General features: G+C 35.6%; 1 protein-coding gene across 1 annotated transcript; it reads right to left on the bottom strand.

Moving 5' to 3' along the window:
• Window positions 1-11,808: 11,808 nt before the first annotated feature.
• On the bottom strand, window positions 11,809-14,735 carry LOC142636478 (coniferyl alcohol acyltransferase-like). The gene is made up of 2 exons (XM_075810716.1): window positions 14,238-14,735; window positions 11,809-13,013 (listed from the first exon to the last, which is right to left on the bottom strand). The coding sequence occupies exons 1-2, from the start codon at window positions 14,670-14,672 to the stop codon at window positions 12,030-12,032; spliced, it is 1,419 nt and encodes a 472-aa protein (XP_075666831.1). The 5' UTR covers window positions 14,673-14,735; the 3' UTR covers window positions 11,809-12,029.
• Between the last annotated feature and the right edge of the window lie 396 nt (window positions 14,736-15,131).

A 15,131-nucleotide genomic window follows, 5' to 3' on the forward strand; every position in this document is an offset into this window, starting at 1 on the left:
TTATCAAATAGCTTTTTTTGCTATCTAAAGATAATAATTAGATTAATTGAAAATGTAATAAAAGATTAAAAAAATATCAAATTTTATTTGATAATGTCGATTCTTACGCTTGAACTTGTGATAATTGCTTTTAAAAGATGTCAAGAGTAGGTATGATTGGTCATAGATTCCAAAATAAGAATTAGTCTTTCCAACAACCAAAAAAAAAAAAGAGATATTACTAATTACGATTACTTCCTCCAAATCTAACAAAAGTGAAAATTTTGTGAGCTAAATACACCTTAATAAAATTAATATTTATTAATTAAATGTATCATTTATCGAATGCCTTTAAATTTAGAAAGTACTAAATCATGTGGCCTCATGTGCATATTTTTGGAAGTCTTTGAACTACGGAGCGTTGGACTCTAGTAGTGGTATCAATTTTTCAAACACAAATCTTTGAACAAGTTTTAGACCAAATTTGACAAGAACACATGATTGCACAAAATTCAACGCCTAGTCTGCGTCTCTCATTACAAGTTTACAACATGGAAAGTGAAAATAGATTGGCTTTGACATGAAGGAGACGTGTAGAATAAAAAGGCTTGATTAATGAAACAACCTGTATTAAGACTAGAAATCTAGAATATAATGATTGAGAAATAATATGTTCTAAGATCTAGCTGGCTTCCCAGTCAATTACTCTCATGTTTGTTTGCAAGAATATATATTCCATGAGTCCCAAAAAAAACAACAACAAAGGTGCCAATGACCTGTCTTATTAGACTAGTATAATGGGTATGACTTTATGAATGAGTCATTCTCTGTTTTTTTTTTTTTTTTTTTAAAGTCAATTTTTTTTCTATTTTATTATATAGATGGAATTTTAAAAATGAAGTTTAAGGTGTGTTTGGTGCACCTCCCATGAGGTTGGTTGAATCTCATCTGGCTGCTGCCAAAATGACTTTTTACTTCTAAGTAATTGTTTAACATAAAAAGAGGGGGAGGGTGGCTTTGGATAAATCTGCAGACACAAAAGTGGATTTTTTTTTTGAACTACATGTGGGAAGTGTTTGGTTGCACTTTCATCAACCTGTTTTATATCTTTGGAATTGGAAGCAACAAGAATAGGATTTTTTTTTTTCTTTGATATGATGTTACATGATTTCTTAATCTAACTCATAATATAAGATAAAATATTGATTTTCAAAGAACCTGAAGTACAACTCCTAAGATATTATATCAAAGTTTTATTCTTTAGACCCTTAATAATTGCATTAAGAAAACAGTAAAAGTATTTTAGGTTTTGAATACAAATAGGTTAGGCCAGGGCTTAAATCCAAACACAAACAGGATAGTAAAAACCCTTTATTTGGAAATTGTGGCTAACTAGAGAAACTGGAATAATAGCTAGATGTAAAAACAATAATTAAAATAATAGTAGTTTGGACAATTACTTTCAAATATTTTGGCGAAAATCATATTAACATTGAAAAAATATCTAAATTCCAAGAATTAGATTTCGTGGGGTAAACTCTCCCAAGAACTCTAAGATCGTAGTTCTTTGATTGCACAAATCACTACCTATCACAAAGGATAACTCCAAGTAAGTTCCTCCTGCCTTCCAAGAAGAAAAATGAGATATAAGTTGAACAAGTTAGAAGTTTCGGAATACAAACTTTTCCCCACATAATCATTGCAAGGTTAATATTTTAGAGTAAAATTTGTAACACAAGCAGAAGGAATTATTATGGATAGACCACGAATGAGTCAATATTTCTGGTTCCTTTTTTTTTTTTTTTTTTTTTTTCTATTTTACTTATACTACTATAGATGGAATTTTAAATATGAACTTTAAGGTGTGTTTGGTGCACCTCCCATGAGGTTGGTTGAAATCTCTTATAGCATCCGCATTGTTGATCTTAAAAAATTTAACTTTTAGCAATTTTTTTTTTTTGAGAATGAAGACTACCACTTTTATTAAAAAACAAGTTGGGATCAGCAAAGAGTACATCATAAAGGTGTGGTGGAATATCCTCCATCCACACCAACAAACCTCTAACATGTCTAGCATGTTTAGCTGGGTTATGAGCTACTCTATTACCAGTTCTACGTATATGGGAGAAGGCAATACATTTGCTGGTAACAAGAGTGGATTTAGCATACTCAAGAAGATGGCCAAAAGTAGACACAGAAACTTCCGTACTTCGAAGAGTGTTTATCACTACTTCCAAGTCTCCCTCAAGCATGAACTTAGCAATCCCAAGCTCCTGTGCGAAGGTCATCGCTCTTGCAGTAGCTATGGCTTCCACAATGACCAATGAAAATGGTAAAGGAGCTTGTTCTGACAGTGAAGTTATGACATTTCCTTGACAGTCGTGGACTACCACACCCACACCAGCCTTGCCCAACTCCAGAAAATGGCCCCATCGAAGTTCAATTTGAGACAATTCGCCGGAGGAGGACGCCACTGGACACGGTGCTCAAGCCAGGAGACTATTGAGTGATTAATGAGGGATTATTGGCTCTGTTGGAAAGTAGCAAGGGCCTGCGAAGCTTGTTGAAGAACCTGAGCTTTGGGAAAATCACTTGTTCTAACTCGGAGTTGGTTTCATCGATGCCATATCGTCCACATCACCATAGCCATGAGGTCCAAGTTCTTCCGTTTCTCGTGAATAAGGTTGATCAGGTCTTGGATGTTTAAGACGTCCAGCTGTCTCCGATCTTCAAATCCTGGAATGGCGTCCCATATCTCATCCAACGTGGTACATTCCCAAAGTGCATGGGCTACTATTTCGGACTCCACACTGCACTGCTCACATTTGTCTTCTATTAGAATCTTCCTCCTCATCAGGTTATGTTTAGTTGGAATGGCTTCTTTGCAAACCCACCACATAAAATTCCACACTTTATTGGGAACGCTGAGCCCCCAAATCTGCTTCCAAACCTCATTTTGCTGCTAGGAGCTAGCATAGAAGTTAGTTTGTCTAAAAACTTGGAAACCGAATTTACAGTATAGCTACTTGAAGGGGTGAATGGTCAAATGATTTTGTCCTCCATAGGGGTACGGCTCAATGGGAAGCTGAGAACCAAGGTAGCTTCTTCAAGAGACAGCAACCCGTGCACTAAATTTAATTCCCATGTTCTTGTACTCGGATTGATGAGATTATAAACTCTACCATCTTTAAAGCCTGGTACAATAGTTGATAGGACCTGTGGGTGCTCCTGTGATGGTAACCATGCGTCATTCCAAATGCTAATAGCCTCTCCACACCCAACCCTCCATCTGGCACTCTTTAGTAGGACATCTCTTCCGTTTAAGATGCTATGCCAAGCATGTGAACTAGAGCTAGATTCTTGAGCCCCCCATATACTACAATTTGGAAAGAACTTCATTTTAAAGACCCTATATAATAAGGAATCCTTATTATGAAGTAATCTCCATGCCTGCTTGGCCAAGAGAGTATCATTGAAGTTGGCTAGATCCTTGAAACCCATTCCACCTTCCTTTTTCGGAAGACAAAGTGTATCCCATTTCACCTAATGAACTTTCCTCCTTTCTCCTTTCTAACCCCACCAAAATATTCTTATTAGGCTCTCAATTTCAGAACAAAGCCCCACCAGGAGTTTGAAGTAGCTCATAGTGTAGGTTGGGATAGCCTGAACAACTGCTTTGATTAAAATCTCCCTTCCAGCTTGTGATAGAAGTTTCTCCTTCCAACCGTGCAATTTTTTCCAAACTCGTTCCTTTATATAGTTGAAGCTTACTTTTTTGTTTCTTCCCACCAAAGAAGGTAGCCCCAAGTATCTTTCATACTGAATAATTTCTAGAACTCCTAATGCCAACTTAATTTGGTTTCTGGTATCATCATTGGTAGACTTACTGAAGAAGATTGTCATCTTACTTCGGTTAATCTGCTGACCTAAGCATTTGCCATACACATCCAGAATGTCCAGAACTCGATGGCACTCTTCAATGGTGGCCCTGCAAAATAGCAAGCTATCATCTGCAAACAAAAGGTGGGTTAGACGTGGGCTATTTTTACAAAGAGAGTAACCCTTAATATGTCCTTGGTGAGCAGCTTTATTGAGAAGCCCATTAAGACCTTCAACGCAGAGTAAGAACAAGAAAGGAGACAGGGGGTCTCCTTGTCTGATGACTCTTGTTGGTGTGATCATGCCCTTGGGTTCCCCATTCACCAATATGGAATAGGTCACAGTTTTGACACATACCATCATGAGACTAATCCAGTGTTCTGAGAACCCCATTTTTTCCATAACTGATTGTAGATAGGACCACTCCACTCTGTCATATTCTTTGCTCATGTCCAGCTTGATGGCCATGTATCCTTCCTTCCCAATGTGTTTTTGCATGCTGTGTAAGGACTCAAAAGCTACCAGAATATTGTCAGAAATAAGGCAACTTTTTGTAAAAGCATTTTGGTTCTTAGTGATAATATTTGGCAAAATTTTCTAAAGTCTATTTTGCTAAAACTTTTGAGAAAATTTTATACAGAACATTACACAAAATTGATCGGTCTAAATTCAAATGCAAATTTAGGATTTTTCTTTTTAAGAATGAGGGTAATAAAAGTGTGATTGAGGTGTTCAGGTAAAGTGGCTAAATTAAGATAATGCAACACAGTATTAGATATATCATCACCAATTAAATTCCAGTAGTGTTGTTAAAAGAGGGGTGGCATACCGTCTGGCCCGAGGGCCTTTAGCGGGGCCATTTGATTGATGGCTTGCTTTACCTCCAGATGAGTGAACTGTGATGAGAGCTTGGAGTTTATCTCCTCGGTAATCACTCTCTGAATTGAATCTGTAGCCAAGGTACAAAGTTGCTGGTTTGCTAACTGGAGTAGGTCCTAATAGTATTGCACTAGACATTCATCTATGCCCTTATTGTTCTCAACCACACAGCTATTGGAGTCCTTCAATTTCCGAATTAGATTTTTCCTCTTCCTTTGTGAAGCATGGCTGTGAAATTTTTTTGAATTTCTATCTCCAAATTTTGCCCACATGGGTTTAGATCTCTGGAACCAAAGTCTGTTTTCCTTATCAACCAAATCAGCTATCTCCTTTTTCAATTCTTGGACCTGTGGATTACTTTCGAATCTCATGGCTACTTTTTCAGCCTCTTTTAATTCCTTTCTCTTTCAGCTCAACACCATTCTAACATTGCCAAAACAATCCCAATTCCATCTTTGTATTTCTTTACCACATTTGTCTATTTTACGAATGACATGATCATGAACCTCCCCTTCTTCCCTTAACAGCCATACCGCCTTTACAATATCTGAACATCCACGATCAAAGAGCCACATTTCTTCAAACCTGAATGGTTTGGAATATGAAGGAATATCCAAACCATCCAGGGTGATCCACAATGGAGAGTGATCTAAGGAGTCTGAATACAAGTGGTGAATTTTTAAGCCTAAAAATTTCATGAACCAATCATGATTGGCCAATCCACGATCTAATCTCTCCCATAGTGAATGTCCATCAGCAAAATACTTTCTTCATGTGAATTGGTCCCCCCCTTACCCAAGGTCAAGAAATCCACATTCGTCTATGACATCCCTGAGAAGTTACATTTGAGTTGGCTTCTATTATTACCTCCCAATTTTTATGAGTGTCTTGTGATTTCATTAAAATCTCTAGCACAAAGCCAAGGAAAGTCATGTCTATTGTTGAGTAACCGAAGTTTATTCCATGCTTCAATTCTCTTGTGTGTTGCATAAAAACCTGTGAATCTCCATGTTTCATCACCACCTCTAATGATTATTGAGTCTGTGATATTTGGAGAAAGAATCCACATGTACATCAATGGAATTCTTCCAATAAAGAGCCAAACCCCCACCACCTCTAGGATTTCTTTCCACATAGAACAGATTATCAAATTTAATATTTCTTTGAACTTCTTTTAACCTAACTTCATCCGCCCATGTTTCGGCTAAAAACACGACAGAGGGATCTTCAACGCGAATCAATACTTCAAGCTTTTTCCCTGTAAGCAGGTTCCCAATCCCGCGACAATTCTATACTATGAGATTCATTATGCTTGGCGGGGCTGCTGGGCAGCCTCCACCATTGAGTTTTGTTGACATTCTCCCTTCGAAACCTCTAACTTTTTGGTAGGTAACTTGGGCAGAATCTCCAATTCTTCTTCTCTGTTTCTTTTTGTAGTCGTAGGGCCCTATGTTATTTCAGTCTCCATAATGTTCTCACGTGCCAATTTTTTCCAGGTGCGCAAGGTTCTATTGGCTTGATTGGGAGGTGATGAAATCTCTGTCACGTGAGGTGCTTGCTCCTAAATTATTGATGGGTGAGCTGGCGAGGAGGGAGTTAACGGCTTCTCAATGTTTGCTGAAACATGTGAGGTACCAGCTATATTGTAATCCACGTGTACATTACAGCTGTCAAACTTTCCAATAGTAGCATCTATTTCCTGAATCTGAGTTTCAAAATCAACGTGATCAGTATGGAAAGTAGATAAATTCGAATTGGAATCTATTACCTTAGTTAAAGGGATGCTATTATTTCGGGATTTTGGCGTGATATGCTCCCTTGTTTCTGCAATTTCCATGTCCGTCACTTGTGTCTGTTCAACGCCTCGCTTCTCGACGAGTTCAGGTCTTGCAGTGTTATCCCTGGCTGGTTTGGCCGTCGTTTCAGTGGGCTTCTCGGCATTTAATGGTTTGGAAGGTTTTGTGGCTCCCCTCAATCCATCACCCATACTAGTGACCACAATGAATGGCATTTTCCCCAGGTTGTAAGACACAGCTCTCAGCCATGGTCCATACTCATGAGATTTGGTGTTCATTGATTCTTTCCTTGCTAACCAGACTTCGCAGTCCTTCCCATCGTGTGAAATCAGACCGCACCAATAGCAAAAATTAGGTAGTTTCTCGTATTTGAACGAAAACTAGATTTCCTCATTATCGTCCAGAGCTATCCTTCGACCTCGACAAAGAGGCTTTGAAACATCAATCTCCACATGAATACGTAAGAAATCGCCCCTCACCAACTCAATAGAATTCAAAAAACTACTTTATCTATTTTAACAACACACTTTACAATACACCTAACATCAATGGTTCTATCTTTTTTAGCAATTCGTTTAAATATTCTTTTTTATTATTATTTCTTTATTTTACCTCTCTCTCTTTCTCTCCCTATGAAGTGTGAACAACTAGTATGAATTGCCACACCCACAACCCCCCCCCCCAACAAACACTAACAAACCCCTACCCACCACCTCCCTATGAACAACCACCACCGCCTTTGCCACCCACTCCCTGTGAACAACCAATAAACCCATACCCACTGCTACCCACATCCACCACCACCACCCATACTCACATTGTGTAAAGATAATTTTTCGTATTTTCTAGTATTTTGTAACATAAAAAAAAGAGTCAAAGGAAAACTATCTTTACTCAACATAAAAAATATAGTTTGTTTTTAGAGATTATTTTCCGCTAATTGTTTTTGGAAAACAATTTTATCTCACAGCAAGCTAAACAAGGGAAGATGAGAGACAATTTTCTACACATTTAAGATTGCTACCAAACATATGAAAATGGGACAATTTTATAGAAAATGTTTTTTTGCAAAATAACTCATATTCTAGAAAATATCACTGCTTAAACAAACAAAGTGTATAGCTGTATGAAGAATTGATAGAACACATATTTTGGGTGTGTTCAGAGTTTCAAATTTTATGAGAAATTTATGTTATTATTATAATTCTTGTTTTGGTATAATAGTTGTTAGGGTACATTTTTCTTATACCTAATTTTATTTAAATACCACCTATTTATTTTCAAACACTACTAATAAGTTATTGGGCTTTCCCAAATATTTTTTGACCTGTTATTATTTTAACCACAAATATTTCATATCTTATTATTTAAATTGAGTCACAATATAAACTATAAAAAAAAAAGCTCAAAAAACTCATATCTTATTTAATTTTAGTATCATTATTTAGCTGAACCCAAAACTGGCTCTATGAGTCCAATTCACATATCACATTCTTTTTAAAGTCCAAGAATACTTATGGTTAGCAATATTTCAAAAGCCCAATTTTTTATTGGCAATATCGAAAGCCCAATTTACGTTGACATTATTAAAAGCTCAAGCTAGTAAAAAACCCAAAATTATCAATATTTGGCAAAATACTATATCATAAGTATTTCACTTAAAGTCTGATGATTAACAATGTTTTAAATTCTTAAACCTATTACTATAATACTAAAAACCTATGAAATCTATCTTATAAAACCCATGGTAACCATTTATGTTACGTGACACTATTCATTTTTCCAAAACCATGTCAAACATACATGAAGCCCATGGAGAATTATCAATTTGTGTTATTAATATAAAAACTCATGGAAAATTATGATTTATTTTAAATCCATAATATTTATTAATTTCATACCATATTATAAACCCATGGTAACTATTTATGTTATGTAACACTATTCATTTTTCCAAAACCCATGACAAACATATATCAAGCCCATGGAGAATTTATGAATTTGTGTTACTAATATAAAAGCACATGGAAAGTTATGATTATTTATTTTAGACCTATGACATTTATTTATTTCAACTATAATATAAACCCATGGAATTTATATAAGAACCCATGGTCACTATTTATCTTATACATTCTTAATATTTATTTTCAAAACTCATGATAATTATTCACCTTATTATGATTATCTATAAACAAAATTAATAAAGAAACCCATGAGAATATCATGTTAATCCACTATAGTGGTTGTTACCATATTTTATTTGAAACCCATGGATATTGCCTCTATTTAAAACCCATGGTAAATATTATTCTCAAGAAATATTGGAGGTCATTATTTAAAAGCCCCAAAGAAAATATCATTTACAAAAATAATCCATAGCAAAAATTATGAGAAACTATACAAGTTGTTATTTAAAACCCATAGAAATTAATACCCAAAACCTATCATTAATATTTATTAAAGCTCATGGATTCATTTTATTTCTACTAACAACTAAAACCCATGTGGAATAAAAATCCATGGCAATATATAGTAGCTTTGTCCATTTTGTAGGGCTCACAATGAGAAAGCAAAAGGATAAGCCCAAGTGGAGAGAACCATCAAGTTAGAGGCCCACCAAAATACTTAGCCCTCATGGCCAAGCCCAACATGAAATCTCAGCCAAAACAGCCCATGTGTGCAAACTGACCTCGCTAGACAACTCCATTCAGTTCTGCCTTCCGCTGGAGGTCACCTCAAAAAGCAATCAAACTTCCAAACCAAATTAGGTGCTGCCCACCTATCCCACTACCAGCTCTGACATGAACAATACCAGAGGTTGACATCTAAAAGCTAATGGGCAATAAATACCATTTTTTCCCAAGTTTTGATCACAACTCAAGGAAGCCATAACCAAGACCTCTAAGCTCATGAAATCCTCAACCAAATAGTTTATTTTATTACTAAATGGTTGACATTTGGCTTGGAGTGTCAACCAACCCTCTTGAGCTCTGATCCTAACGGCAGCAAGCAAGATCGATCACTAGTCCTCATACTTGTTTTAATCCTATTAGACGAAACTAATCTCCAAACCCTAACATTTAATGTCTAGATTAGGAGTATCTCAGCCTCCAGCTGCATTCCCCAATGGTTGACACTTGGCTTGGAGTGTCAACCAACCCTCTTGAGCTCTGATCCTAGCGGCAACAAGCAAGATCATTAGTCCTCATACTTGTTCTAATCCTATTGGACGAAATTAATCTCCAAACCTCAACATTTAATGCCTAGATTAGGAGTATCTCAGCCTCCAGCTACATTCCCCAAATAAGCAAAACACCCAAAAGAAAGTCTCACCATTTTGGGCTAAATCTCAGAAAAGATATTCTAGGCTTTTGCTACTATCAGACCTGGTCCTTTCTATATTTTGCTAATCAATCCCTTAAGCTTCACTATAAAAGGAAACTATCATCAACTCATGGAAGACAACAATCTTATCATAAAATTCATCACCCATCATGCTATTTTCAGCTCATAAGTCAGTCCCTTAGTTCAAAAACTAGCCTCTAATCCATAAGTGCTCATATACACTTACCCATAAACATCACATTCCATCTTCTTAGAAAATCTCAGCACTTCAAAATAGTCATTAACAACCCCTCTTTGCACCATACCCGAAAATGGCTAAACACCACTTCATCTCTCTTTCATATTTTCATATATTCACTCATAAGTTAACTATTCAAAATATTTAGACAAACAGTCATTTTATGCATAAAAGAATATAATCAAGTAACCAATCATAAACTAAATTATTTTATATATTTTATGTCTTTATCAAATTAAGAATGATTTATTATATTTTATATTTCATGTAGAATGTATAAAAAAAATTAGATGAGTTATTATAATTTACTAGATTTTATAATATATACATATTGGGAGAGCTTGGGACAAAACCTTTGGTCCCAATGTGGCTCTGCCATTGAATGTCTGTACTAACGATACTTTTGTTTGTCATATCACATCAGTCTAATGAACGTGTAAGCAATGGCATGTGAGTATTTATATTTGGGTGGACCATGGACCTCATATCACCCGTACATGCACCCATGTGTGTACTAAAGATGCTTTGGTTTGTCAAGTTGATGAAAGCTACCTTCAAATGGGTCCAGACCACGATCATTGGGGAAGTTTGTACCTTGTTATTACCAAAAGGATGAGTGGAGTAGAGGGTTTGAATGGAAATATATAGCAATACACATGTAGCCTTGTTCATTTGGGAGAAGTGAATATCTAAAATACGCTATTAGTCCCTAAATATAAATTCATAAGCGATTTTAGTCTTTAAAATGTTATATCACAGTTTATTTGAAAAAAAAAAAAACTTACTTTATTAATTTCTTTTAGAGATTCAAACCAATAAAATAAATGTTTAAAAATAATAAAACAGAAAGACTTTTAATAAAAAAGAAAAAATTATTATTATGCTTCAAAATTGAGAAAAAAGCACAAATATTTTTAATTTATTTTCTTTATGTATTTTTATGATATTTATCTCATCATATGTTATGCACATAACTAACTTAAAGTGAGTTATGTTATTACGATCCTAGTATCCTTCATGAATTAAGTATAAGTATAATCATGTGTTAATAAACTCTTGGACACCCTTCCCTTGCAAGCCGGTTTTCATGGGTGGGTTCTACCCATAGGTTTAACATTTGCTATCAGTGCCAACCACTATGTCGAGTAATCAGACGTAGCTCATTGAGTATGAGATCAAATGAGTTGCAGCTTTGTGGTTAGATCTCGAAAGGGGCAACCGAGAGGCTAAATTAAAATAACCGATAGGTGAGTGGAACTAACCAAAAGAGAAAGGGCTACCATCGGGTCAGTATCGCTAGAGTGAGCCGTCATGGACGTCAGCTACGGAGAGTGGTGGTACGTTATGATCCTAGTATCCCACATGGTTTAAGTATAAGTTTAACCATGCATTAATAAACTCTTGGACACCATCCCCTTGCAAGCAGTTTTCAAGGATGGATTCTATCCATAAGTTTTTAGCATACGTGTGTTGCACATGACAAAAATTAATGTCATCTTTTTATATGTTATTAGAGGAGCCCATGGCTCCAAACATGTATGAAGTCAAACGTTGTCCGTAAAAATATTATAATTTCACCACTTATAAATCTATATTAGCCAACTTATCAAAATTCACATGGGCTATACTTGAGGTTATCCTTGCTATTAAAAAGAAGTGGGAACTTGATATAAAAATAAATAAACAAAAAAAAAAGACTTATTCATATCTAAAAGAGCCCCTAACAGATGAACATAATATAACATTCATGGTTTTTTTTTTTAATTATCATTTAGGTTGGTTTTTACTCATAATCATATATAGTTGTTTTATATTGTTACATATAAATGCATAAACTTATTCTAAATCAGTACATGACACGTTTGCAAAATATAATATAAGATAACTAGTGATCAAACATGATCAAGCAGTCACATTTTTGATCTAACGAGAGGTTCTTGTTCAATTTCATTGAAGTATCTCAAAGTCAAAGGCCTAAGCATATGACCAGCTTCACATTCGATCAATTCCAATTCCTCTTTCAATATGTACATGTACACGACCCAATCACCATTTCCAGAAGGGCTTTGCACTAGCAACACATACCCAGCATCTCCACCCCATGGGAAATAGGCTGACACACATGTTGGTCTTCCCCATCCAAACTGCACCTTTGATAATGGAAGCCTCAAAAGAGATGAAACCACAAGAGCCGGACCTTCTCTGCTCCCATAGGCATATATCTTTGGCAAACTGGGAACTGAACGATGAGCCGCCGCCCAATCAAACAAACCCAAGAAATGCTCAGACGTCTTTGCACTTTCCCCAATTCCATGAACTTCATTTGCTACCCAACTCAATGGTTTGTCAATAAGATCATCTACGGTCTTGCTTCCATAGGGAAGGGACCACAGGTTTCCAAAGTAAGAAGCCAATATCTTTGTTTTCTCTTCGTCTCCACGGCCAATTCTGGTCCTTCCATCGACAAGAAGGCCCAGTTTGGATATATTTTTGTCAGCCGTACCACGTTTGGCAATAATTTTCCATAAGAGTGCACTGAAACACTCAACTTTAGTCCTTTTGCATTCATTGGTGCTGGCTAGTGATTGGAGTTGGTTGATAATGTTGGCTTTGACAATGTACCCGCGGCTAACAAAGTTATTGCCGCCCAGGTTTGGCTCTTTGATTGGGTGGAACGAAGCGATGGGGATGTACAAGTTTTCAAGCGAAGAATCAAAGGAACCGGGGATTCGAGGATTGAGCAATGATGGGCGGAATGTTGGTAGTGAAGAGAAAGGTTTAGATTGAGCAATCTCAGCCCATGAGGTAAGAAACATGCTGGCCGGGTATCCGTCCATTATTTTATGGCCAAAAGTGCATGCCACCATAAGTCCACCACATTTGAACCCAGTAGCCTACAAGTAGGTTAATTTCATGGCATTAGTTTAACAAAAGACTAACCAAAAAAAAAAGGGGGGAAAACCCTACAATCAACAGTATACCCCTTTAGTTGTGACTTTTCATCCTTAAAGTTTTTGCGTTTTCTCTTCTTTTTTTTTTTCTTTTTTTTTTTCCCATTGTGCATGAACAGTAATTGGTACTATTCATGCACATTATTTCACTGTGCGGGAGACAATTTCACTGTTCACACACTGCTTACGCACTGTTCATTAGACCCACAAGCACTTTATTCAGAAAAAAAAATATTAAAAATAGATCTCACAGTACTATTCACACATTTAAAAATTATTTTGCTACAGTATTTTCAGTTTTCAGTAAGAACTTTTATCCAAATGGAACCTTAATCTTTACATTTTAATATTCTTGTCAAGATTGGTTATTCCATCAACAATTAAAACTGTCAGTTTTTACCTATGTAATATGATGTCATTTTATTGAACTTAATAATAATTTTATGGACATAAATGTATAAGATGATAGACTTGACATATCTATTAAAGTTTAGGAACTAAAATTATAAAAATAAAAAATTAAAAAAAAAATTTTGAGGACAAAAATGACAATTTATCCAACTTAAATGGTGTAATTTGGATTTAACAAAAAAAAAAAAAAATCTACTATGCATTTTTTATAATCTAAAATACTTTTGAGTTCCTCTAAGTTTTATATTAATATCATTTGATCTATCAACGGTAAGTGGCTCCTAAGGTGTTATGATATTTATGAAATCCTAGTTCCAAAACATTTTACTAACATTTTGGAGTTGTCTTCAAAAGATGAGGTTGTCCTCAAAAGATTTTCCTTTATAATAACTTGGTGTGTGTGAGAGGCAGGAGGATGGGGGGAGACTTCCACCCAAGGAAATAGTTATATACTCAAATAAGTTTAGATAGTCTCATTCGTAATATATATATATATGTGTGTGTGTGTGTGTGTGTATAAAACTTAACAAAAAAAAAATTGTTTCAAAACAAAGTTGCTATATATATTTTTTTAAATAATTTTTTTTTATAAATTGATTCAAAACAAAGTTGCTTTAATTTTTAGTTTCCTGCATCCTGCAAGCACAAACATTAGTTACAGTAGAAAAAACTACTACCATATGATTTGAAAAGATCAAATAATTAATGTATTCTAGGATAGCCTTAAATCTCCAAGGCCAGTGTTCTTCTACAAACCTGAACAGCCAGCATGCCATTCTTCTTCTTGGGAACAAGTTTGCAGCCAATGGTCTCATCAACTCTATACAAGTTGAGGTTTTGAAGTTCTATATCTGCAAATCCTTCAATGAAGTCTACCCCACGGTTGTTGCAAAGAATCTCAGGTTCACCCATAGAGTTTGGAACTATCTCACCAGCAAGAGCATAGTATGGAACCAAAGCTTTTGCCAAGGCCTTCTTTAGAACTTCAACCTTTGACACAAATGTCCAGTTGTCTCCACAGGTTGGCTTCGTATAACAAAAGTAGAGACTAAAATCCAATGATGGCACAAGACACATGTCTAGATTAGATAGTGGTAACCAATGCTCTTGATTTGGAAATTGTGCTGCCACCACCACCTCTTTCTTGGTCACAGTCACCGTGAAGTCTCTTATCTCTGTATGCATATCCATGATAATGTGTGCTATTGTGTGTGTGTGTGTGTGTGTGTGTGTGTGTGGGTGTGAGAGAGAGAGAGAGAGTGTGTGTATGTGCGTGTGTAAATATGCTTGATATGTTTACAAGGGAAATGGGAGCAAGAGTGAATTTATAGGTGCAAGAAGAAGAGTTGGGGTGGTGTGAGAGTGCATGAAGCATGATGCAATTTTAACCAGCAGACTTAGGAGAGTAATTTTAATTTTTTTGATTTTTTTTTTATAATTTATACAAAGTATTTTAAATTTATAGATTACTTTAACTAAATTTCAAGTTTCAACAAATAAACCATTAGCAAGAAACTGTGACCAACTTATTTGCGGTCAATTTATTTACATTAAAGTAGGGGTGTTTACCAAACAGCACAAATCGCAAAAATCGCACTAAAATTACCTGCAAAATGATATAACTTCACCACACCGCAAGTTATAGTGCAC

The sequence above is a fragment of the Castanea sativa genome, chromosome 5, assembly GCF_040712315.1.
Source record: "Castanea sativa cultivar Marrone di Chiusa Pesio chromosome 5, ASM4071231v1".
NCBI lineage: Eukaryota > Viridiplantae > Streptophyta > Magnoliopsida > Fagales > Fagaceae > Castanea > Castanea sativa.